The 25,939-nt window shown below is 29.8% G+C and overlaps 2 protein-coding genes across 5 annotated transcripts in view; one reads left to right on the top strand and one right to left on the bottom strand.

Annotated features, from left to right (window-relative positions):
• Window positions 1–1,725: 1,725 nt before the first annotated feature.
• On the bottom strand, window positions 1,726–17,666 carry LOC111681537 (glutamate dehydrogenase, mitochondrial). 2 transcript variants are annotated; one of them, XM_023443372.2, is made up of 6 exons: window positions 17,054–17,666; window positions 4,084–4,676; window positions 3,843–4,004; window positions 3,569–3,773; window positions 3,018–3,056; window positions 1,726–2,138 (listed from the first exon to the last, which is right to left on the bottom strand). In XM_023443372.2, the coding sequence occupies exons 1-6, from the start codon at window positions 17,460–17,462 to the stop codon at window positions 1,867–1,869; spliced, it is 1,680 nt and encodes a 559-aa protein (XP_023299140.1). In that variant the 5' UTR covers window positions 17,463–17,666; the 3' UTR covers window positions 1,726–1,866. The 2 variants fall into 2 exon arrangements, with proteins under 2 accessions (XP_023299140.1, XP_023299141.1); XM_023443373.2 differs by lacking the exon at window positions 3,018–3,056 and having other exon boundaries at window positions 17,054–17,665.
• A 1,752-nt stretch (window positions 17,667–19,418) lies between these two features.
• Window positions 19,419–25,939, top strand: part of LOC111681524 (probable aminopeptidase NPEPL1) — a 73,260-nt gene continuing 66,739 nt past the window's right edge. The window contains exons 1-2 of one of the 3 annotated variants that reach the window (XM_046948573.1): window positions 19,419–19,597; window positions 19,696–19,991. In XM_046948573.1, coding sequence (XP_046804529.1) covers window positions 19,746–19,991 — 246 coding nt within the window. In that variant the 5' untranslated portion in view covers window positions 19,419–19,597; window positions 19,696–19,745. Of the gene's footprint in view, window positions 19,640–19,695; window positions 19,992–25,939 lie in introns of all 3 variants that reach the window. The other 2 variants (XM_046948575.1, XM_023443360.2) reach the window with 2 other exon arrangements.

Here is a 25,939-nt window from a genome sequence, read left to right as displayed (position 1 = left end):
AAAGCAAAGAAAATAAAGATAATCGTTGAAAACATTTAGATACCTAGAGTTCATATGAATAGTGGATCTCATATCCACTATGAAAGGAAAAAGGCATGAAATGAAGATGAATAAATGATCCGTTTCACTGTCGACCAATGAAATCTGTCAGTAGTTCTATGGCCCGAAGACCATCACCCCTTGGAAATCGAATAGCCACATTTATAATTGTCGGGAAATGAATTCTTTGTTTCGAATACTTAAGACCATCACCCTTGGAAATCAAATAGCCACATTTATAATTGCCGGGAAATGAATTCTTTGTTTCGAATACTTAAGACATTTGAATAACGCGTGTGCAGTCTCCTCAGAAACTTTGTAATTGTCGCATAGGTTATTCTGATCAAGATGTACTTGCAAAAAGTATGGCCTGAGAGTATTCGTTCTGACCAATGAAATCTTTCAGTAGTTCGATGTCCCAAAGACCCTCACACCCAGGAAATCGAACAGTTTGTCATATTTACAGTCTGACCAATGAAAACTGTCAATAGTTCAATGGCCGGAAGGCCATATCCCCTTAGAAAATCGAATAGTTTTTCATATTTACAATTGACCCTCAGTTTGTCATATTTACAGTCTGATCAATGAAATCTTTCAGTAGTTAAATTGCGCGAGGCCATCATCCCTCAGGAAATCAAACAGTTTGTCATATTTACAATTGGCGGAAAATTTGCTCTTTGTGCCGAATACTTAAGACATTTAAATAAAACGTGTCAAGTGTCCTCAGAAACTTTGCAATTATCGCATAGATCAATCTGGAATATGTCCATACTGCTTAAGATGTATTTGCAAAAAGTATGCCCCAAGAGTATTCAGTTCGCCAACCTAATTTCGGTGGCATTTAGACTGGTTGGGGAAAATTTTCCAACCAAATTTCAGTGGAATTTAGACTGGTCGGGGAAAAATCCCCGTATTCTCTACCCTTGTCATGTCTCTAGGCACACATTAAATTGTTATTGTAGGCATTAAGGAAACTTTAAAAGTGAATTAAGAAAAAGTTTCTCAGCAATAGTTCTGTGTGTGGACCGGTACTACTAATTTGCACCATCATGTAATTCGTGTTTCTGCGATAATACAGTTTGTGGGTAATGCAGTCTCATAAATTTCAATTTAGCCCAAAATCCCTATCTTAAGCAATTAAAAACACAATAATTAATATTTTTTTTGATATTTATATTATTTTTTTATTTTATTTTGAATTAATTTTTTTTTAATATTAATGAATATTTTCATCTTTTTGTTTTTAATTTAAAATGCATTTGCTTATTGGATTGAAAAAAAAGAAAACACTTAAAATCAAAGAAATATTAAACAGCAACAATAATTATAATTAAGAAAAAAGTTTAAAAAATAAATTAGGAAAAAGGAAAACAAATAATTTGTATTTTAGAACTATTTAATACATTGAAATATAAGAAGATTAAAAAAAGTCGCTGCATTGTAAGATCGTTAGTGGTGGTTTTTTCCTTTTCGATTGATAAATTCAAAGATGGCAATTAAAATTCAATTATACTTTTTAGTTTTTTTTTTTTTGTTTGTTTGTGACAAATGGCAGGACTAACTAATGTTGTTTTTCTTCAAAAATTATATATTGCTTAAAAAGAATGTTTTAACTACTTGTTGTTGTATTTTTTTATTATTATAAACATTTCATGTTTTCGAGTGAATTTTTTAGCTTAAGAGTTGTTAATGTGTGTTTTGTTTTTTTATTACTTTTAAGGCTTAAAACTTAATTAAAATACATAGATGTATATGTTTGCAAGTTATGTTTGTAAGTATGCACCATCATAGAGGATTGACTTTAGTTTTAATTTCAATTTAAGCACCTTAGAAAGCCAAACCAGCATCACGGTAAGTGGTGAAGATCTTTTCAATAGAGTTGACATAGGCGGCGGTTCTCAAGTCAAGACCCAAGTTGTACTTCATGGCGGTCTTCATGATAGCACGAGCTGAACGTTCCATGGTATAATCCAAACCAGAGTGGACAATATCCTTTTCAGAAGCACCAGAGATGCGTTTTTGGAAAGCTTCGGAGGGTGTAACAGGAATGCGACCACCAACACGTCCGAAACGACGTTCCAAAGATTCTTGGACAGATTCTATATGTATATTTAAATGAATGAAAGTTAAAATGCAAAAATATTTATTATTAGTTTTGTTTAATATTTGTGCAAAAAGAGACATAAAACATAAGTATTGAATACATAAATAAACAAAATAAAATTTACATAAAAATTAATTTTAATAAAAATATAAAAAGTTAAATAGAAAAAAAGCATAAGTGTGTGAAAAGAATGTATTAAAGGGATGCAGTTATGTTTGTTAATAAATATATAAAAGTATAAATATGTTAAATAATTATTTAGCTTTTCTTGGGGGAAAATACATTAAATACTACAGTGCTCTATAAACTAGACATAACACAGACCGATTAACTTTAGCTTGTGGCAAAAAGGCTTTAAAATATTACTTATACCCCTTCTTATAGTCCATATAACTTTAATTTTTCTTATATAGTTTGTTAAAAAAATTTAATACCAATTATTTTTTTGGTTTTAACTCATAATGCCCGAATTTGCAATTTTCATATTCGTTAACTTTTTACATTAGTTATTTGGACGGTGTTTAAGAAAAATACTTTTAACTATAAATTCAATAAATATTAATCAAAACAAATATAGGTACTAAACTAAAAACATTTAAATACAATAGCTTTGTCCCAGTGCTTGACAAATTTGAATTCATTATGAAGTTTTTTTCAAATGAATTTTAAACAAAACCCGCCAAGTACCACAAACAGACCAAATATTGAACATACATAACAAAATGTAAGGAGTGTAGGGAGGAAAACTAAAAACTAATGATAGCATTGATAAATTTTGTTTTTAGATATGATAAAGAAAATTATAATTTATGACTAAACAAAAAAAAAAACGTAAATAATAAAGAATGAAAGTAAAAAAAATGAAAAACTGTACCGTCCAAAACAAATCTTTCAATAGACTGTTGTACTGAGGCTAAATTGATTTAAGAAGAAATAGAAAACGAAAAAAAGAACAAAATTACTATTGCGAAAATGCCAACAATCAAATAGCTACAATACAAAAAACTAATGTGAAGAAAAGGTATTTTGACTTTAAATTATATAAAACTAATAAAAATATATATGTGGTAGACAATGAAAGTGAAATTTCGTAAAAGGTCTTCTTAAAAAAGTTAAAACTTAAATGATTTTCAAAAAGAATTTAATAAACAATAAGAATAAAATACAGTTAAAAAGAAGCCAAACCAAAATGAAGTGTAATGTGTAATTTAAACTAAAGAAAATAATAGCATAATATAAAATTAAAAAAAAGATTAAAATGGAATTTTAGCTTAATTTCAGCTTAAGCCATATGATTATGTTAAGCAAAATTTTTTTTTGTAATAACTAAGCCAAAAAACCTTTAAATATAATAAATAATATAATAAATAAAAAAAATTGTATTTAAATAAAAAACAGGAAATATTTTTTTTTTAAATAACTTACCCAACAAATGGTAGTTGGATTCACGTTCATATTTGAAGGTAAGACGACCATAAGATACATGGTTCAAGTTCTTCAACCATTCGAAGAAGGAAACGGTTACACCACCAGCGTTAATGTACAAATCGGGAATAACCAAGATGTTACGATCGATCAAGATTTTATCAGCAGCGGGAGTGGTTGGACCGTTGGCAGCTTCGGCAATGATCTAAAATAAATTAAAAATTCATATAAAAAATTTACTGGATTTTTTTTGTCATAAATAATTACAATTTACCTTAGCATTGATTTTGTGGGCATTTTCACTGTTGATAACCTTTTCAACAGCAGCAGGGATGAAGATATCACAAGGTTCGAACATCAAGTTTTCACCTTCATAGGGTTTGGCATGTGGGTAACCAACAATGGTACCATGTTCGTTCTTGTAATCTTCCAAAGCCTAAAATGAAAATTCAATATTGAAAGTATAAGTATAAGTAAAGACGTAGAAGATAAGTGGTATAAATTTATAAACCTACCTTAGGATCAATACCCTCTGGGTTGAAGATGGAACCGTCGTGTTCAATGACACCAATACAGGTGGCACCAGCACGGGTCAAGTAGCGGGTAGAGTGAAGACCGACATTACCGAAACCTTGAACGATGAAAGTCTTGCCACCCCAGCCGGGAGTGGTGCCAATCATGCTCATGTAGTTGGCTTCATTGATGAAGTTTTCCAAACCGTGGAAAACACCACGACCGGTAGCGGAAACACGACCGTGAATACCACCTTGGTTAATGGGTTTGCCAGTAACACAAGCGTGAGCATTGATATCCAAGTGACCGATGGTCTTGGCATAAGTATCGGCAATCCAGGACATTTCACGTTCACCAGTACCCATATCAGGGGCAGGTACATCAACACCGGGTCCAATGAAGCCCTTCTTGGCCAATTCTAGAGTGAAACGACGAGTGATCTTTTCCAATTCATGTTCAGAGTATTCCTTGGGGTTGATCTTTAAACCGGCCTTAGCACCACCGAATGGTACATCAACACAGGCACACTTGAATGTCATCAAAGCGGACAAGGCTTTAACTTCATCACGAGATACATCCATAGAGAAACGGATACCTTTAAAGACAACATAATAAAAACATTAGTCATTTGCAAAACAAAAAATAAAATCAAGGCAAAAGTGTATATTTTAATTATTCATCTTAAACAGCAGCAAATACTAAACATAATTGCATTAAGAAAAATATGTCTGTCTTTCCCTACATACATATATATTTGTATATCTTTAGAATTAGTAGTTCAGTTGGCTAAAGGCCAAAATAATTTCCTTTTCGCTTATCTTTAAAATATAAATTTAGGCATTGTCTGTTTTTAAGTTTAACAGAAAGTAAAAGACGAAGAAAAAACAAGTGTTTTCTTTATAATTCGTCTTGAAAAATATGCAACATTTTTAGGCGCTGATGAGTCTGTTAAATTAAACAATCTCATTTGTTAATTGTGGCAAACACCTGAACTATTTGGCAAATAAATAGGTTGCATTTAGACAAAACGTTTCAGTGCATTTGAGTCTTGAAAACATGTGATTTGAAGCTATTTTGAAAACGTGTTGACACAAATTTTGTTAGTTTTTTTTTAACAAATTCAATTGATTTTTATTATTCAATGAAGTTTTTGTTCAAAAATAGTTTAGGTGTTTATTTTAAGGAAATTTTTTAAATTTGGGAAACCATGCATTTTGTTTAATTTTAAGTTAGTTTATAATTTTATAACATTGTTTTTTTATATATATTTTTTGTGTGTGTTTACTTGCAGAGTTTGATAAGATAAATTGTTTTTACAGTGTTATCTTAAAGAATTTTAATGTTACTTTAAAAAAATAAAAAAAATTGTATTTAGTTGCTAACTATGGTTTCGTTTTGGGGATATTTGTCCAAAATGTTTTTGTTAACCATAGGTTTTTTATTAGTTTATGACAAATGATAAAATTGTTATAAAACAAAAACTTCAAAGGTTTTTACTTTAATAAATTTTATTTTAAATAGCCGCTTCTATGCACCTCTCCATGTAAAATATTGCATTAAGTTTAAATAACAAAACATGGCTAGCAAACTAATATGAAAGAATCATACTCATGAAAGAAAATGACTAATACGAAGTCAAACATTTGTCAGATAATCAAGCACAAACGTTTAAGAAATTCACATTATAGAATTACTATTAAGGATTTCGGGACAACTATAACATAATAGGTATGCAAAACATAGTAACGCATTCCAAATGGGTAATCGAGACTGGCGCCGTTGATAACATTACTGTCATGGATATAAGAAGTTACTTTAGCATCTCAGACCAATGTAGTGCGTTTGGGATTGCGGAGATACTAGCGATATGGAGAGCAATGGTCTATGTTTACAATTTACAAGATATAATTCGATGTAAATAGAGGGGTCAGAGGAATAACTTTTATACGATTACATCTAATAGATTCTGTGATAATATCATTTATACCTAGAATAGTTAAATGTCTAAAACCTTATGACCAAGACTTGATACAATTGTAACCTGGTTACTTGTTGGATTGAATGGATATAGTATTATGGCTTTCTAACTCACGAATAGGAATGTATGTGTAAGTGTATACCTGGATTAGACTTGAAGTAAATGAGTTATTTGTTCAATTAAAACTTTACTAATAAAAGGGACAATATCATACTGGCATGATTAAGAAACTAGACCAAGTCTCTAACACCTCAGTTCCATAACTCTTTCTGTCTTTTTCTTAAGTCTTTATAATTTTGATTAAGAGAGTTATAATAGCTTTAGTTTCAACTTTGAAGTATGTTGGCGGAGTATAAGAGGCTATCCCACAAAAAAGAAAAGTAACATAATTGAATCATATGACTATGGAGAGCAAGGATCTATGTTGACAATTTACAAGATATAATTCGTTATATATAGAAGATCCAGAGGAATAGCTATTATACCATAACCTTTAAAAAATTCTATGACAATATCATTCATTCCGAGAATAATTAAATGTCTAAATCATTATCGCCAAGATTTGATGCAAATGTATCCTGGATACTTGTTGGATTTTATGGATATAGAAAGCTAATGAATGGAACTGACATGGTTAAGAAACTAGAGCAAGTCTCTTATACCTTAGTTCCATAACTTTTTCTGTATTTTTCTTTAGCCTCTATGTATTTGAATCTTTACGAAGGAAGTTAAAATGGCGGTCTCCCTTTAAAACATAACCTAATATACAAATAGCTTTTATTTTTTAACTTGGAAGCGTGTTGGCGGAGTATTAAACTCACAAACTGCTAGGTTATCCCACAAAAAGGAAATGTAACTGCAAAAAGTGACTTAAAAACAATAAAGTCACCCGATTTCAGTAGGGAAGAAATATGAAATAGCTTTTAAGCTTTATAAAACTTTCGTATATAATTGATCCTTAATTAAAGCTAAAAGACTTTAGTAGGGAAGAAATATGAAATAGCTTTTAAGCTTTATAAAACTTTCAAATATAATTGAACCTCAAATAAAGCTAAAATTGTAATTGTATTGATTCGTATGATTTAAATATAATTGATTGATTTCCAAAATTTGATTCACCTATCGTTATATACTTTTGGTATACATACACACTATATGTATATTGATTTGAAAATATGTAATTATTTTCATTAAAATTCGATCAATACCTCTATGGGTTAGTTGTCATGTGCAAAATCACATTTGTATAACCAGTTTTTACTACTCTGGAGGTAGGTTTTGTTTTGCTCCAAAAAAAAAAACCTACTACGTGTGTATTTTTCGTTGTTATATGATTAGATCACCCAAAAAATAAACAAACAAATTTAGTTTTTAGCACAAAAACTGTACTAAATATTGTACTAAAATAAAATTGTACGAAAAAAAATAAAAACAAACAAATAATCGTAAAAAAATAAATACGAAATTATTTATGATACAGTCATACATAACAAAAAAAAAACATAAGTATGCGTAAAATGTTTGCTTTTGTATTAGTTTATTTGCGCATTAAAATCCAAATGAAAGCATTTCATTTTTTGTGTTATCTTTTTCTTAAAAAAAACAAAAAAACTAACAAATAGCAACAAAAAAATTTCAATATTTAAAAAATTTTAATGTGAATATATAAGAATGTGTACTAAATATAATTAACACATTTTATTAATGCACATTTAATATTATGCAAATATTATAGAGAAAGATCATTAGAGAATAGTTTGTGTCAATAAATTAAGAACTGCTGACACAAAATTTAGTTAATTTGGGAATTTTATTAAAACAATAAGACTATTGTTTTTTAAATAAAACTATTATATAACTTTTTTAAATAAAAACAATTTTAAATTAATAAAATCTATTAAATTTAATAAAAAAAATCATTGTAAATTTTAATTAATTGGCGCCAAATAAACCATATAAAAATTTATAGAAAATAAATTCAACAAAAAAACAATCTAAATTATACGAGTTTATACGCAATCAATTTCATTTTTTATTTCAATTTCATTTGCTGATTTTCGGCCAATATCGTCAACAAAAATCGCGTGACAAACAAAAAAAAAACATCTACGAAAACAAAAAAGAAACCTCATAATCTAATCAGCATATGTAGTTACTATATTTAAATTTCAAATATCTTCTTCGTTAAATATTTAAAATGTTGTTTTTTTCTAAGATTGTTAAATTAAATGCTACCACTACGTCAAACAACCAAACAAGTTAGAAACGTTAGTAACAATTTGACCAATACTATGACATTGAATTTGTAAAAAAAATAAAACTTTTAGCAGCGACAACTATAAAATGGGGGGCTCGTTTGTTTATATATATATAGGTACTACACATACCCCCATGTGGGTTATTTATATATATATAGCAACTTTAGATAAAAATACATATACATATATGTATGTATACCGCTTGACATATAAATGTTTTTCTTAAGAAATTGTTTGCTAAAAGTGTGAAAACAAGATTTAGTTGTCAGGTGATTTAGAATGAAAAAGAATAGGAAAACAAAAACAATTTAATTTTATAAAAAAAAATTTAAATATACATAACAATTTTGTATAACAAAACAAACAATTTTGGTTTTATTAAAATTATTTTAAATAAGATTAGTATTTTAAGTGAAAAATAATTTTAAATGTTTGCTTTTTTTTAGAGGTTATAAGAAATATTTATTTTATTATGTAAATTTGAAATGAATTATTTTTATTAAATAAAGCAATTTCGCACGTAGCATCTTTGTATAGATGGAATTGTACCCGGTATTTACATAGTAGTTGTGGGTAAATACTTGCTGATTTGTGCAAAAAACATTACGAAAGTTAACAGTGGTTTACTATAGATTTATTTTCCTTATAAAAATAGGTGTTAAAAACAACCATTTGTATCTTAATAATCATTTTTGCAAAGGCGGTAGGTAAATTACCTTTTAAATACCTTTATCTTCTTGGCTGCAGAGGTCATGCAAAGATTGTAGATTTTCTGCTAAATCTACAACTTATCTCTGACTACTGCATTGCGGTGTAACCGTGTATTACGAGAAACTTCCGGTATAGCATAATCCCTGATAATGATGAACTTTCACTTGTAGTTGTTGACGGCCTAAATATGTATACAGATGGTTCTAAAACAGCTAAAAGTGTCGGCGGTGGAATATTCATTGAAGAATTTGAAACTAAAATCTCTTTGCAACTCGATGATGAAAGCAGCATCTTACAAGCGGAAATTTCTGCGACAAAAATTACCTCTAATTGGCTTAGGTATTATTGGATATTCTATAGGAATATCAGAATCTATACTGACAGCCCAGCCGCTATCAAATCCCTGATAATCTGCATCAAAACTTGTCCAAGAAAATGCGGACGTCTCTCAACGAAATGGCGAGACATTCAAGAATTACCCCAGTTTGGGTTAAAGAACAGGGGGATATAACTGGAAATAATACTGCTACAGGTGTCAGCGGTGGAATATTCATTGAAGAATTTTAAACGAAAATCTCTTTCCGATTCAATGATGAAACCCGCACCATCTTATAAGCGGAAATTTCTGCGACAAAAAGGAGATGGCGAGACATTCAAGAATTACCCCAGTTTGGGTCAAAGGACAGGGGGATATAACTGGAAATAATACTGCTGATATCTTGACAAAAGCTGGCACGAGGAGGACCATACTGGATATAGACCAATGCTACCCCTAACTGCCATTAAGAAAGAAATACATAACATTTGTTTCTGTTCAGCTCAAGACCGGTGGTCTCGAGAACATATTTGCTCGATTGCTAAGATGTTATGGCTATATATGGATCTTCATAAAACATCCTAAATATTAGGGCTTAGCAGAACTCATGTAAGCACTCTATTATAAGTTCTTACTGGTCATTCCAAGTTTGGAAACCATACAAGAAGCATCAAAATGAAGAAGAGGAAATAATTACTCATCTTCTGTAATTGCCCAGCCCTTTAATCGATTCGTTATCAGGCAATAGGGTCGCCAAACTTTTTTGGATCTTTCTAATCTATCAACTGTTCAACCTGAACGTATTCTTGCAAGATTTTAGAAATGGGTGTGTAATTAAACACACCCTATGTTTTTCTCTTCTATATATTATTTCGATATCAAATCCATTTCAGTTTATTCTTCATTTCTTAATACTATCAACGCTGTCTATATCGCTTTCGTATCTTATTTTCTTTCCAGACATTACAAAGGGACCTAATTGGACCCAAGTAAAGCGATACTCGTTGTAGAGAGTACAGTCTGTATAACATAACCATACCTTTTAGGGGTATTTCAAAATATCATTTACCAATTAGAAACATGTACTACGAATGACCTACCTATTAAAAATTTAAGAGCTTGTTCTAAAAACAACTAGTTCTAGAACTAGTGCGTATGGAACCACTTTAGATTCTTAAAGAACTGCCATGGAACTAGTAATGTCTTTATTACTTCTGAAAACCTTTTCTCGAAACATTATTTTGGCTTTAAAATTCTTCTAAAGAGTTTCAAGGAGCTATTTCTTTGACTCTTATTATGCACTGATACTACATTAGTTCAATGGAATGCATACTAGGTCCGAAACAACTTCTTAGAATGTATTTCTATAGAAAAACGTTTTTGCATTGATTTTATGTAAATAATAAAAATTTTTTTCAAACAAATTTTCTAGATATACTTGAGGCACAAATCTTAAGGGTAACAATAAATGTTAAGATGTTATAATACTTTTATAATTAAAAGTAGGAGACCATATCACGTGCTTCAACAATTTATATTCAAATGCATAAAATATTAAATTAATAAAATGAAACTTTGTTTCAAAAAAATATATAAATTTAACTTTGTTTAATGAGTACGTATACAATTTATATTGCATCATTTGTCTTTATTGATAAAATTTAGTAAACATATGCAAGAAAAGAGTATAAGAGTTCTAAACAAAAAACACATGATCAGGCAGGAAAACAAACAATTAAAATTTTAAATATATATATTTTTTGTAAAATGTTCAAACTTGTGTTTGATTGTAAAGCTGATTAAAAATACATTTAATCGTAGCAGTAATATTTGCATATTTATTTGTTTACAAATACATTTATTTTTTTAATCAATTTGTTAATTTTTATTCAGGTGTTAAAACGTGTAATATATAATTATTGGCCTAGGAAGGCTTTTTATATTACTTGAAATAAATAAATAAATAAATAAATACAATTGATAATAAAATCACTTTTACTTTGTTTTGCGTGTAAAAAGACACAAATATATTAGACTGCAGCATTAAAATGTCAGGCAAACCATAGTGTGGTTTTAAATAGAACATTATTTAATAGAATATGAAAAATCTACTGGATAATCTATATGTTACAAACTATAAGTGGTTTACATTACATATATTATTTTAATGCATGTACACAATTGTCGTAGTAAATTGATAAGCGCGCTTAGTAATTTGTCACAAGACTTGATCAAGTAGATGAGAGAGAAAAAAAGGAACAACCACTCAATCTATTTTATTTATGACATCTTATAAATATTGTTTGAAATGTTAAAAGTATAAGATTAACATTTACGATAAAGTTTTAGAAAAGTATAATAATCATATCTACATTTAGATAAGGCCTAAATGACACATTTTTTTTTTGTTGAAACCCCTAATAAAGATATATGTCAAAAACTATATAATCTTTAATAATAACCTGCCAACAGCCATCAATTAGGGGCAGTTTGTTAAATGAGTGTGTGTAGTGACTTGCCCCCTGATAATGTTAGATTTTTGTTGTTTTTATTGATGAATTCAATAAAATTTACAATATTATTGGATTCGTTGATACAAATGTTTAATAACAAGTAAAGTTTTATTATTTTTGATAGTTATAAGTAAATAAAAACTAGTTTTTTTATATATTTATATTTGTTTACCTAATAATATTATAACCCAGGAAAACATTTAGAATTTGTTCTAAAACAACTTTTAGAACAAATTGTAACCACTTCAGGTACATATTTTCTTAGCAATAATAACCTGTTCAGCAGCTAGAGATTCAGATTCTCTTTCACTTCTTTGTTTAGGAAATTGATACAGTAGAATTTCTAGGTTGAAACCCCTTGGATAACGACCGGTTTCTTTTCCTCTTTTAACGTTCTTTTTTATGATATTTTTGATTTTCTAGGGTGTTTGCTTCTCTTTCTTTGGATCTTCACTTTATCTGATGGGAATCACAATAGACCTTATGATATCCGGGTGGAGTTGTACCTTTTTGTGGTGCATAACCTATCATAACCTAACCAAACAATGACAAATAAAAATCACTGAGAAAAAACTAGTTCTAAATTAGTTCCGAGCACTAATTTGTATCACTTTCTATGAAGGGAATCATAATAGACATTATGATATCGGGGTAGAGTTGCACCTTTTTACACCCTTAATAACCTAACCTAAACAGTCCCGAGCACTAACATGTATTTGAAAGGATTAAGTATTGGATCGAAACAGTTCGGTACTTGATTCTATACTAAATTGTAAAACATTTTTAGAATTACTATAATAAGAACATCTTTTTTTGGGTTTTAACGAACTTAATTTCATCAAAAGTATTGCTGCTTTCCACCAGAAATAAGTTTTAGAGATGTAAAGGTCTTTACCAGTATATATTTTAGCTTAAATGGTCTCCACCAGGTTATATCGTGAGTATTTTATGGTCTCCACCAGTTAAAATCATAACCTCAATCTGAGGTAAAACGAAAGCACACGTTTAATGAAGACAACGCATAACTTAGAAAAAGTTATACGAATTAGTGCATTAAATTAGTGCGGGGATGAGAAGTAATTCTGGCGAAAGCCCAGCAACAAGCACAAGCCTGACCATCCTTAAGAAATAAAAACGATGACGTGGGAGTTCCCAACTTAGACCTGAATTAAAACTATAAGAACATCTGGTAAAGCTTTTTAAAACTATTCTAGTTTTTCTTTAAATATTATTTGCTGGGTAATAATTAATTAAGAAAGTTGTTTTCTTCAATACAAATCAACTTTTTGCTAATTGGAATTAAGTACATCTGTGTTATAGTTTTATAAATAAACAAATAATAACTAAACCTATTGAACTTTTAATGTATCTATACATTTCTGTTTCATCCAGTTTATTTAATTAAAGCAAAATTTAATAGAACACAAGTAGATTTTAAAAATACATAATAAAAGTGACAATTTTCTTATGGGAAAAGTTTTCTTATCAAAATTCAACTATTATATAGCAAAGCTATAATAAAATTCTTTAAAAATTGCGACATTTTAACCTTGAAATTTAAACGAAAATATTTAATATTATTTAAAAAAAAATAAATACAAAACAAAAACAAAGTATTTTCAATATTTAGAAACTAACGAATTGGTGTACAAAATATATTAATAGAAATTTATCGGTGTTGTTTACGTAAAAAATATGTATATATACAAATAATAATAAAAACAAAATATATGCATATATAATATATTTATGTACACTCCAAAAACGTGTCAAAAATCATCATGGTATAATATAAAAAAAAAAAAGATTAAAATGTGTATAACAAACAAACAAAAAATATCTACCAACAACAAGAATAATTTTATTAATCATTTTATTTTTCGGTTGTTTATTTAATACTTAACTATAAGAGCTTGTTTAAAAAAGAGAAGAGATTGATATTTTTTGATCATGCGGTTTTTTCCAACAACTGTTGCATGTGTTTTATTTTATTTTTTTTAATTTTAAACTGTTGCCAAGCTTCTTATTCAATTTTATTGGTTATTTATTTTACTTTTTTTTTTGATAACGTGTTTGTATTAACTTAAATGCCGGTATTTTTAAGGTTTTACTAAATTTTTTTTCTTTATTATTATTTTATTAAAAAATATACTTTATTGCTAATTATTTTATTGATTTTTACGAAAAGTGTGAAAATAAATCGTTTAAAACAAACTGATAAAACTAATTTTTTATTTCAACGAAAAAAACCTTAATTTAAAATACAAATAAAATTTACTTTGTAATAAATAACTTTAAAAACTTATTTAGTTTATTTAAAATTTAGTAAAGTGGTTATAATTTTTATATAAACTTTAGTTTGAGAGGTTGTATTTGTTAACGTGTTTTACACATTAGTCAATTAATTAATAATAATGAATTATTAATGAAAATGTTTACAAATACTAAACAACTTAAAGGTTTTTCTAAACAGTTGCAGAAAATTTATTTAATTATTATTTATTTTTTTTTTATATGTATCACATATGCCAATGACAAAATTCTAATTATTATAATAATACTTTATTGTTTTTGTTTGCAAATTTTTTGTATGTCAAATGTAAACAAATAAACAAATATTATAATAAAAATGATCATTTAAATAAACAAAGTACCAAAAAGAAAAAAAAAACTACTGATAATGAAGTATATTATTGTATACAAATACATATGTATGTATGTATTTTTTATATGTAGATTAAAAGGGATTTGGAATATAGTCATATAATTGCAGTGATTAGAGAATGTTACAAATTTGTATTCTCAAAAATTGTAAAAACAAATTTGTAAATGCAAAGGTGAAGTGTTTTGAAAGTAAGAGTATTAGTTTTCAAGTAAATTTTAAGATTTAAATGACTGACATTTCAGAAACTATATAACACATTTAAATTTTTTACGGAATCTTGTTTAACATGTCCAAATTACAAAGAAAAAATGTAATTCCTCGCTATTCTTATTAAAAAGTTTAAGAATTTTGTTTCCTTCCTAAATATTCTGTATTTTTTAGACTAATTTTTTTGATTTTAAATAGAAAGCTTCACGAAAGCGGTATTATTCAAGATTCTAATATCACAAATATCTGGAGTGCTTAAAAACTGATGTCAACATACCAACAGACATGGTTAAAAGGACTCCGCTATCTATAAGGACTCAAAATATATTTAAAAATATCGATAAATCATATTGCAGAAATTACCAACGGAATGAGAAACTTAATTGTCCAATTTATAATTGATGTCATATCGTTGTAGTGTTGTATATCATAAAAATTTTTCAAATAAAAGTTTTTGAAACAAAAACAAATCAATAATAAAAAAACAAGTATGAATGTATAGTCGGGCGTAGACGACCATATGATACCCTACACCAGCCAGTATGTATGTTAAAAATGGGGATTATTTAAAAAAATAAAGCATTTGGTTTGTTTTTTTACTTTATTTCGGAATATTTTTACTTTTTTTTGGCAAAAAGAGATTTTTTTAAGAGGGCCCAAAGAGGAGTAGGGCAAAATATGGCCCTATCCTTAAAAATGTTGGTAGGGGGAGTTAAGTCTTCTTCAATATTATCTATGTAGAATTTAAAAGTGTTATTAGTATTTGTAAGTGAATTTTGACCTTTAAGTCATTTTCTGAAAGGGAGTTTGTATGGGGGATAGGGTCAAATGAAGCCCAATCATTACAAAAATCGGTAGTGTCATTTAAAGTTCTATAAAACTAAGTTTTTTCGACTTTTGTTAACATAACAGATCATTTAAATTAATTATAAGCCAAAAGGCCCTACTTGGGGGTACGGTTGTATGGGGGCTAGTCGAAATAATGGACCGATTTTAACCATTTTCAATAGGTTTCGTCCCTGGGCCAAAAGAAGCGTGTGTGCCAAATTTCATCTAATTATCTTCAAAATTGCGGCCTGTACCTTGCGCACAAGGTTTACATGGACAGCCAGCCAGACGGACGGACGGACGGACATAGCTTAATCGACTCAAAATGATTCTAAGCCGATTGGTATACTTTAAGGTGGGTATAGGACGAATATTTTTGTATGTTGCAAACATCAGCACAAACCCAATATACCTTCCCCACTAAAGTGGTGTAGGGTATAATTAGGACATACTACGATACAACCGTACAACACGGATTGTGAATTGGATAAATATGTATATTTTTCTTACAAAGGTGAGCAAGTCAAAATAGCTAACATCTCGGAAACGATATAGAACTTGGTGGAATCTTGTTTAACATGTCCAAATTGCAAAAAAAATGAAATTCTCAATATACTTATTAAAAAGTTTAAAAACTTTGTTTCATTCCAAGATACTCAGTATTTTTTGGACCGATTTTGATAATTTTAAATTATAGAATTATTACAAATATTAAGTTAAAATTCTTTGAAATTTTACAATTTTAATACAAATTGTAGTTTTGTTTTTGTTTTTTAAAATCTAAAATGTCGTTTCATAATGGCCTTGGTTATGAAATATTCAAGTCTAAATTATAATTAAATTTTTTAAAAACAGGTACATATAACACAAGTGCAAGGCCATTGATGTTAAACATAAACAAATTAAAGAATATATGGTAATAGGTTTCACCACCCTCTAGGGAGGTTAAATCAATGTTCTAATGCGTCTAGACTTATGCAATACAAAACACCTGTATGTATGTGTAAAGACAATCTTTTAAAAAAGCCTGTTTGTGAGATAATTAACCAAAAAACTCCTAAATTAAAAAAAGAATATAAATATTTATTTTCGTATACTTATAAAAATAGAACAAACAAAATAATCATTATTGTTTGTGTTTTTGTAAACATGTTCGTTGCGGTACTTGTTGTTTTTGTTTGCACACATATGAACAACAACATTGCAATAAGAAGGCAGACACATGCCGAAGACGAAAAATAAAAAAATAAAGAACCAACAATGCGTCAACGAAACAAAAAATGTTGAAAAAGTATATAGAAAAAGGAAACAGAAAAATTATTACATAATGCAATGATGAAAAGTATTTGAGGTATTTAAAGTAGAGCAGGGAATTCCAGACATCTTTAGTATTTCTTTTTTAATAAAATTTATAAAGAATTTTGTGAATTTTTCTTAAATTAGCCCAAAAAAGGGGAGAATAACCATATTTCTTAATTGGAATTTCTTTTACTTACCACCCTTGGTTGGCACACGATGGGTAGAGTGCTGGGCACGGTAACCGGTAATCAATTCAAAATCACCGGAATCACGACGCAATGGGAAGGCAATTTCAATGATATGGTCACAAGGTTGCATAAGCATCAAAATACCCTTAACCTTCTTTTTCTTGTCTTCCATGGACAATTTGCCTTTCATGTCGTCCAACAAACGGTCTTCGGCGATTTGACAACCACGATGGAAGAAGTACTCTACCATGTCGAAGAAACGGGGATCTTTGGCAGTGGGTACATCCTTTAGGCGTTCGGGAATTTGGTATTCAGCATAGCCACGTGCTTGCAAAGCAGCGGTGGGCATAGCCTTAACCAAAGTGGCAACATCCTGGCGGACGGCAGCCTGACGAGCTAAACTTTTCAAATGGTACATTTTGTACTTTTACTGTTGTTGTTGTATGCACACACAAATCACACACTAAACAATTCCCCAACACAAAGTAAAACTTTTGAGTTGGTTTATTAGTTTTTTAATTAAAACAAAAAAGAATTTAATTCTTTAATGTTTTTTTCTGTATAGTAAACTATTTGGCTCGAGCTGCACGCAACTGTTGGCAAACCGACACCTCAACTAACTGATAGAAATTTATTTTCAATTCGTTTAAATTGGATTTTATCCAGTGTTGCAAACATTTTTCCATCATTTCCTGTTAAATCATGTAAAAAAACCGCCAGAAATTGTCAGATATAAAGGCTCAGTTAGTCTCTACGTTCCGTTGCGTGATGAACCATAACGTTGAAGTTATGTTAACTAATCCGCAACGTAAGGTGATATCTAATTATAAACAGCTGACATAAAATACAAAAAAAGTAAACAATTAAAAAAAATTAACAACAAAATTAATGTATTTTTTAAAATGGTAAATATTTATTTAAAAAATTTATCACACTAAAAGTTATGAAGTTTAAAATTAAAAAAGCGCCAAAATTAAGAGTGAAAAAACTTTGAAATGTGCTAAGGAAAATATAATAGTTGACAGTACTGTTAACATAAACGTCATAAAGCGCACTTCACACGATCACACTCTACATACGTAAAGTCTGACGCAAAGTAAATTAATATAGTAGAGACAATCAACTTTTTTACAAATTTTAACATATAGCAAATAGAGTTCTACAGTTGAAACGAAAAGTCCATTTTTCGACTTTTTTCATTTAGTTAAAAGTCGACTTTTTGCATTTTATGAAAAGTCGAATACATAATAGTCGACTTTTAGACCTTTCGACTATAAGTATTTTACAAATAGTCGACTTTTCGATTTTTTCGACTTTTTGACTATTTTCGACTTCTTTCTACTTTTTTCCGACTATTTTTGACTTTTTTCGAGTTTTTTTCGACTATTTTAGAGTTTTTGACTTTTTTCCACTTTTTTCGAATTTTTGACTTGTTTCCACAATTTTCGATTTTTTGACTTTTTCCGACTTTTCGACTTTTTTTTGACTTTTCGACTTTTTTTTACTTTATTTGACTTTTTTCGACTTATCGACTTTTTTCGACTTATCGACTTTTTTCGGCTTTTTTCGACTTTTATTCACAAAGTCGACTTTTTTCACAGACGATAGTCGAGTTATAGACTTTTTTGGAACAAAATAATCGACTTCGACTTTTTTCGACAAAAAGTCGATTGTTCGATTATTCGAAAGTCGATTTATAGAACACTAATAGCAAAACACAATTTAAAAATGGCGACATAAACAATCATAACAATTTTCAAAACAAACTTTGACAAAAGCACCGAAATGGCAACACTAGCCATAAGAAAAGACAAAAAAAGATATTAAAAAAATTCGTGTTTTTCTTATTATAATTATATTAATTTAATTATTAAAATGGGTCCACCGATAATCATTGGTTCAAAAGTTTAGACACAGTTTTTAAGCTTAAAAAGAAAAAACAACTCTGTTTTGGTGTGTCAAAAACCAGAGGTGATTTTCTTTTATTCTTAAAAACAGTTGACACCAGTGTACACTTAATATTAAGTGTACACTGGTTGACACGTACTTACGTAGAAAACAAAACGGAAACGTTACTGAACTTTTAAACTAGTTGTGGATTTTTTACATTTTTTTACGTTTTTTTTTTGTTCTAATTTCAATAAAAATGGATACGGACTTATTATGTACACACTTTTTCTACTTTGATTTGATTTAAAGTAATTTAAAAATAACGGTTATTTTTCAATAACAAAATAAAAGCTTTACAGAACTTTCACTTAGTGCCATCTATGGTCAAACCAAAAACAAAAGCATAAATTTATTATTTTGACGTTTACGTTTTAGTCGTGTCATTCTGAATTGGTGCCAGCGAAAATAATAAAAAATACCGGCATTTATTGTGCATTCTTTCATTTTAGCAAAACAACAACAAGACGTTTGATAATTATTGCAAATTTAAAGTAAATACTGAAATAAAATTTAAATAAATTTGGTACTTTTCCTACACCGTGTGATCTAATAAATATCACACAATAGGAGTTAGACTAAACGCGAGGCAAAAGAACACAAGAAGTAAAAATTGTTGTTTTTGTTGCAATTTATTATAAACAAAAGGTGTGTTGGCTGGTAAAACAAGTTTTATTTGTTGTTCTTTTTTTTTTTTCTTCTAGGGCGAACTATAACTCTTTTTGCCATTATTATTAAACAATTGTTCAATTTAATGCGTTATAATAATTTATTGAATTTTAATAAAAGTGTTAAATTAAAATTATTAACAAATATATTTACACGACATCATACTAGCAGGACTACGGCCACAACAACAGCAACAACTTCATCAACTTCAACAGCTTTTGAAGTTAATAAACGTGATTTTGGAAACTTAACAGCAAATCATCGAAATTTTTCTACCAAAACTTCCACGCCAACAACATTAGCAGCAACCAAATCTGGGGCCAACTCTAAGGTTAGTTTAAATAATTTTCTTTTTCAAACAAAGAAATCTTTTATTGTTTAAAAATATGAGATGAACAGAAAAGTAAGGTTACATAAAAGTATGATCCATTTTTATTGAACAAGAATGAGAATAATCAGTTTTTTATTTGGAATTAGTTTAGATTTTTTTTCAAACACACTGACGCAAAACATGTTGTTGTCTCTTAGCATTCTTTTTGTACATATTTACATACATTTTTCAGCAATATATTTTTTTGTTTATTTTTTATGTGTATTAATTGTTGACGCCTTTTGTTTTAATCAGAGCAGTTAAGGAATCAAATCTTTTTTAAGATAGCAGAGTCTGTCGAAAAGTTTGTTTGTTTGTGTGTCTGTATTTTTAAACTATTTTCTGAAAAAAATCTTGACTTGCATTTAAGAATTGTTCTATTTAATATTTTCAAACTCGGTCTTTATTAAACGATCATATGATTCGCACAAATGGACTACACAATCGGCTTGACAAACTTACAAGTATTTTACGTTTGCGCAATCCTGTTGTGTAGTGTATGAGGGTGTTTGCACAAACGCTTGCGGTTTGATTGATTAAAATAACAAAAAAATTTGATTTTTAAACAAATATTTTAAATTTTTGTCAATCCGTTTGTATTGTTAGATCTAAACCCAGTAGTCGAGCCGTATCCAATGGCTGAGTCCAAAGGGATTCAAGTTCCAACTGAGTTGGATTTGCCCTGCAGCTAAAAAGATGTTGTGTGGGCCCCTTTTACATGTAGTACAAAGATCTTGAATGGTGTCGTTTATTCTCGACCAGTAAAAGTTTAAAAGGGTACACCATTCCGATCTTAGTTGTGCCAATACCACTCTAGTGCGACGTGGTAGGTTTCGTTTATTGTTTACAACGGGTGGGGTCACGACCTCCCCGTATTATACTATCGCGGTGGGAATTGATGGAGTCTTCCACCGCTCCTGTATGAGCTTTCGTCCTCTAAATCATTCAGGTGTTCTTGGATGTCACTCTCATACATACGAAGATCTTTCCTGACATGCCCTGGGGGGTTGTGTTCTAACTCAGTTAGATGGTGATTCGGGTGGCCCCTCCGATGACATCCCAGTAGGAACTGCTTAGACAGCATGATGTTAAAAGCTTCTTCTGCAGATGCAGATGTTCTTCGCATGTCATTTGAATGCAGCCTGTCACCGTTCGTAGGGCTGCGTTTTGACAGCTTTGAAGCTTCTTCCACTAACTCTTGGTGTCCACACTTGCGCTGCGTAGTTTACCACTGACCAGTCAATCGTTTGGTAGATAGTCAACAAGGTTTCTTTATCCATTCCCCAAGTGCTGCCGGCTAGAGATATGAGTACCTTGTTTCTACTTCGCATCTTGTTACAGATTGCAGTGGTGCGTGCTGAGGACATCGAATGTGACACCAAGTATATTGGGGTGATTTACCGTGGACTATCACATCCAGTTCTTGCCCTATCTCCTTAGTCCAGATGGTGAAGAGAGTTGCAGAGGATTTCTTAGGTGATATTTTTAAATTCCTCGAATGGAAGAAGCTGATAAGATCACAAAGGTAACTGTTTATCAAACCGCAAAGGTCATCAATATTATTTCCCGTAGCCAATATCGAGCAGTCATCGGCGTAAGATATTATTTGGACGCCGTCCGGGGTGTCGGGAGTTTATACATGTATAAATCAAACAGGATCGGCAAAACAACTCCTCTTTGGGGTACTCCCTGTTTAATTCTACGATATTTAGATCTCTGGTTCCTAAACTCCACAAAAAACTGTTGTCCACACATGTAATTCACTAGGCCTCTGTAGGTGTTGTCAGAGAGACTAGATGCTAGAATGTCTCTGATGAGAATGGCGTGATTGACCGTATCAAACGCCTTTGATAGGTCGAGTCCCACGAGGTCCGTTCGTTGACATGGTCGGGCCGGATTAAGGCCGTGGCAAACTTATGTGGTGATGGCGGTTAAAGCTATTGTTGCACTGTGCTTTACGCGGAATCCATATTGATGATGTGCTGGATGTAGATGTTGTTGTAATTCCGGGAGGAATAGTGTCTCAAGTGTCTAGGCAATTGGTGACAGAAGGGAGATAGGCCTGTATGATTCTCCCTGGTTTGCACTTTTCCCTGGCTTTTGCAAGGGAACAATCCTACCCAATTTCCAAAACTCGGGTATTATAAGAGTTGACATCGACAAATTGAGGACTTTTGTAAGGTACTCAACTCCCAGTTCATCCAGCAATGTTTGTGTAGTGTGTGTTGGAATGAAAAAAGTATGTTTGTCAAGCCGCTTGTTTAGTCTATTTTACCCTTTATTCTTGATTAGTTAGAATAAAGGGTAAAATAGCCACAAGTCTTATTACTGATTTTAAAAATGACTAAAATCGGAGATTAACTTCTTGGTTGTCTTCAAATTTGTCTAATATTCAGTTCTTTTTATGGATTTCTGTTCAATTTTCTAACAAGAAATCATTTTTTGAAAGTTCTGCAACTGTGAAAAATAAAAAAAATTGTTAATGTTTTTTAAATCTATAAATAACAACAAATTTTGCAAATATTTATTATTTCTTATCGTTTAGAGCTTTTTGTTTATATTTTTTCTCTTTTTAAAATTTTTAATGTTTGTTGCTAATTGCAGAATTTCTTTATGTGCATTTTTTCTTTAGTAATCAAATCTTTTTTGTATGCATTTTAGTATTAAAAAAAATATAAATTATTTTTGAAAATAATTTTAACTGCAATAAGCTTTATGTTCTTTATTTAATATTTTTATATTTTTCTTTTATGAGTTCTTTGAACTATTTTTGTTTTAAATGTATGCGTTTAGAAGAGATATCATAAAAAATCCAATCATTTTGTACTTGTTTAGTATATTAAAACATAAATACATAGTAAATAAAAATTCGTGTGGGACACTTGCATTTTGTTTGCTTTATTTTTTTCTGATAAGAAAATTTTACAAATGTATTTGTTTAAATATTTTCACTTTGAAAAATCAAACCATTAATTTGGCTTCTATAAATATAAGAGGTCTGAGAAGAGTTAAACGATATTAAAAAGAATGGGAATTTTGTTTTTTAAAACATTTGTTTAGTTTAACTTGTTATATTGTTATTGTCTAAAAAAGTTTTGAATAATCCCAAAACCATGATCTTATATGTATAACCTACAGCAGCTTAGAATCCGTTTCTGAGTCGAATTAGCTATGTGAGTCCGTCCGTCCATGTAAATCTTGTTATAAAACAACAGGTCGCAATTTTGAAGATAATTCAATAAAATTTGATACATGATATTTTATTGGCCCAGGGACGAAGCCTATTGAAAATGGTTAAAATCGGTCCATTATTTCATTTGGCACCCATACAACTGTACCCCCGAATAGGGTTTGTAAATATTGTACAGGGTGCAATTTTAGAGATAATCCAATGAAATTTGGCACATAAAAATATTTAACATCGGTCTATTATTTTACCTAGGCCCCATACAATACTCGTAGACCCCATAATATACTCGTATCTCGACAAAAAGCTGAAAACCATGTTCTATACTAGCCTTGATGACCCTCATGAACTTTATAATTATAGGGCCTCATTTGACCCTAAAATGTCCCCATCAAAATTTTACATGAAATTATGTAGAGCTTGGATTAGGCGAGAACACATTAATAGGCAGTTTTTAGTACTTGTTCGTTCTACAAAAGGTAATTTTTGAATTTTCAATAATATTATAACACATAAAAAGGGACTTTTAAATTTTCTCTAATATTGAACCTAAAACAAGTATGAATGTAAAGTCGGGCGTAGCCGACCATATGATACCCTACACCAGTCAGTATGTATGTTAAAAATAGGGATTATTAAAAAAAATAAAGCATTTGGTTTGTTTTTTAACTTTATTTCGGAATATTTTTACTTTTTTTTGGCAAAAAAGGGATTTTTTTAAGAGGTCTCAAAGTGGAGTAGGGCAAAATATGGCTCTATCCTTAAAAATGTTGGTAGGGGGAGTTAAGTCTTCTTCAATATTATTTATGTAGAATTTAAAAGTGTTTGTAAGTGAATTTTGACCTTTAAGTCATTTTCTGAAAGGGAGTTTGTATGGGGGATAGGGTCAAATGAAGCCCGATCATTACAAAAATCGGTAGTGTCATTTAAAGTTCTATTAAACTAAGTTTTGTCGACTTTTGTTAACGTAATAGATCATTTAAATTAATTATAAGCCAAAAGGCCCTATTTGGGGGGTACGGTTGTATGGGGGCTAGTCGAAATAATGGACCGATTTTAACCATTTTCAATAGGCTTCGTCCTTGGGCCAAGAGAAGCGTGTGTGCCAAATTTCATCCAATTATCTTGCCCACAAGGTTTACATGGACAGCCAGACTGACGGACGGACATAGCTTAATCGACTCAGAAAATGATTCTAAGCCGATTGGTATACTTTAAGGTGGGTATAGGACGAATATTTTTGTATGTTACAAACATCAGCACAAACCCAATATACCCTCCCCACTAAAGTGGTGTATAGGTATAAACATGAAATTTTGAATGTAGAGCCTTGACTAAATAAGAACCTACAAAAAGGGACTTTTTAGTACTTTTTCGTTTTACAAAAGGTACTTTTGAATTTTCTATAATATTGAACCTAGAAACATGAAGTTAAGTTTGTAGAGTACGGATTAGGCGAGAACATATAAAAGGGTACTTTTTCGTTCTACAAAAGGTACTTTTTGAAATTTCTATAATATTGAACCAAGAAACATGAAATTCAGTCTGGATTAAGTGAGAACCCATAAAAGGGGACTTTTTTTTGGTATCTTACCGTTTTGCAATTGGTATTTTTTGATTTTTTTACAATAAAATTCGTAGTGACTATTTTTTAACACATCATGGTGAAGGGTATATAAGATTCGGCACGGCCGAATATAGAACACTTACTTGTTGTTTTATCCTTATAACACTACTTTGGGATAAATTCATTTAAGTTTTGTTCCCCAACACAGACCAATAATACCATTTTTTGGTTTAAATTGCAAATTTGTTAAAAACGCGATTTTTTTCAAAATATATCACTATATTTTTAAATAATTTCCAATTGATTTTTGAAATTGTTGTTATTGTTATGTATTGGTACTATATTGTAAAATTAAATCAAACTCGTTTATCTTAAATTAAAATTATAAGAATAAAACAAAAAAGTACAATTTTTAACTTCGCTATAGGACATCCAAGGTATCCTGTTATACATAACTGTCTATTATATTCTAATGATAGATAATTTTATATAGATTACCATGTTGTTAAATAACTCTATGAATATTGATGCGGTTTTGTGAAATTAGGGTAGAAGGGGCATCATACGCCATAGGGGCACATCTCCCAATAGCGAATAACTTGAAAACTGAGTAATCGATTTTATCGCATTATCAAATTTTGTTTTCGTTTATCGATTATCTATGATCCCTGAAAATTTGAAATATTAACTTTACATATGATGAGAGGCAGACATGATTAATTGTTTTTAAAAGGGCTGTGAAAATATTTCACTGTGTGAACTTTTTTGCTAACTTTTGTTGTTTTTTTTTTATAGAAAAAATATATTGCTAAGTATTAGAAGGTCAATAATAGTGAACAATAAGACATAATAATATTTTCGATAATATAATTTGAAGCCCGGAAAAAATTGAAACTAAACCCCAGAACTGCCCGTGGGGCATATGCGCCAAATATATGTAATTCTTGTGATGTAGAAGAAATCAGTAATAATTTGTTTTATTTTTTTTTTTGTTAAGTTTTATGAAATAAACAATAAATATCTGGTTTATTATACTTTGTTTAATGAATTAAAGTATAAAACAGCAAAATAAGTTTTTATTTTTGTAATTTTTTCTTTTATTTTACTAATGACAAATCTGCCCCATACCCTTGGCACATTTACCCCATGGATAAG

Source organism: Lucilia cuprina, chromosome 4, assembly GCF_022045245.1.
Source record: "Lucilia cuprina isolate Lc7/37 chromosome 4, ASM2204524v1, whole genome shotgun sequence".
Classification (NCBI taxonomy): domain Eukaryota; kingdom Metazoa; phylum Arthropoda; class Insecta; order Diptera; family Calliphoridae; genus Lucilia; species Lucilia cuprina.
The sequence above is the reverse complement of the archived record's forward strand: the minus strand, read 5'-3'. Positions and strand labels throughout refer to the sequence as shown.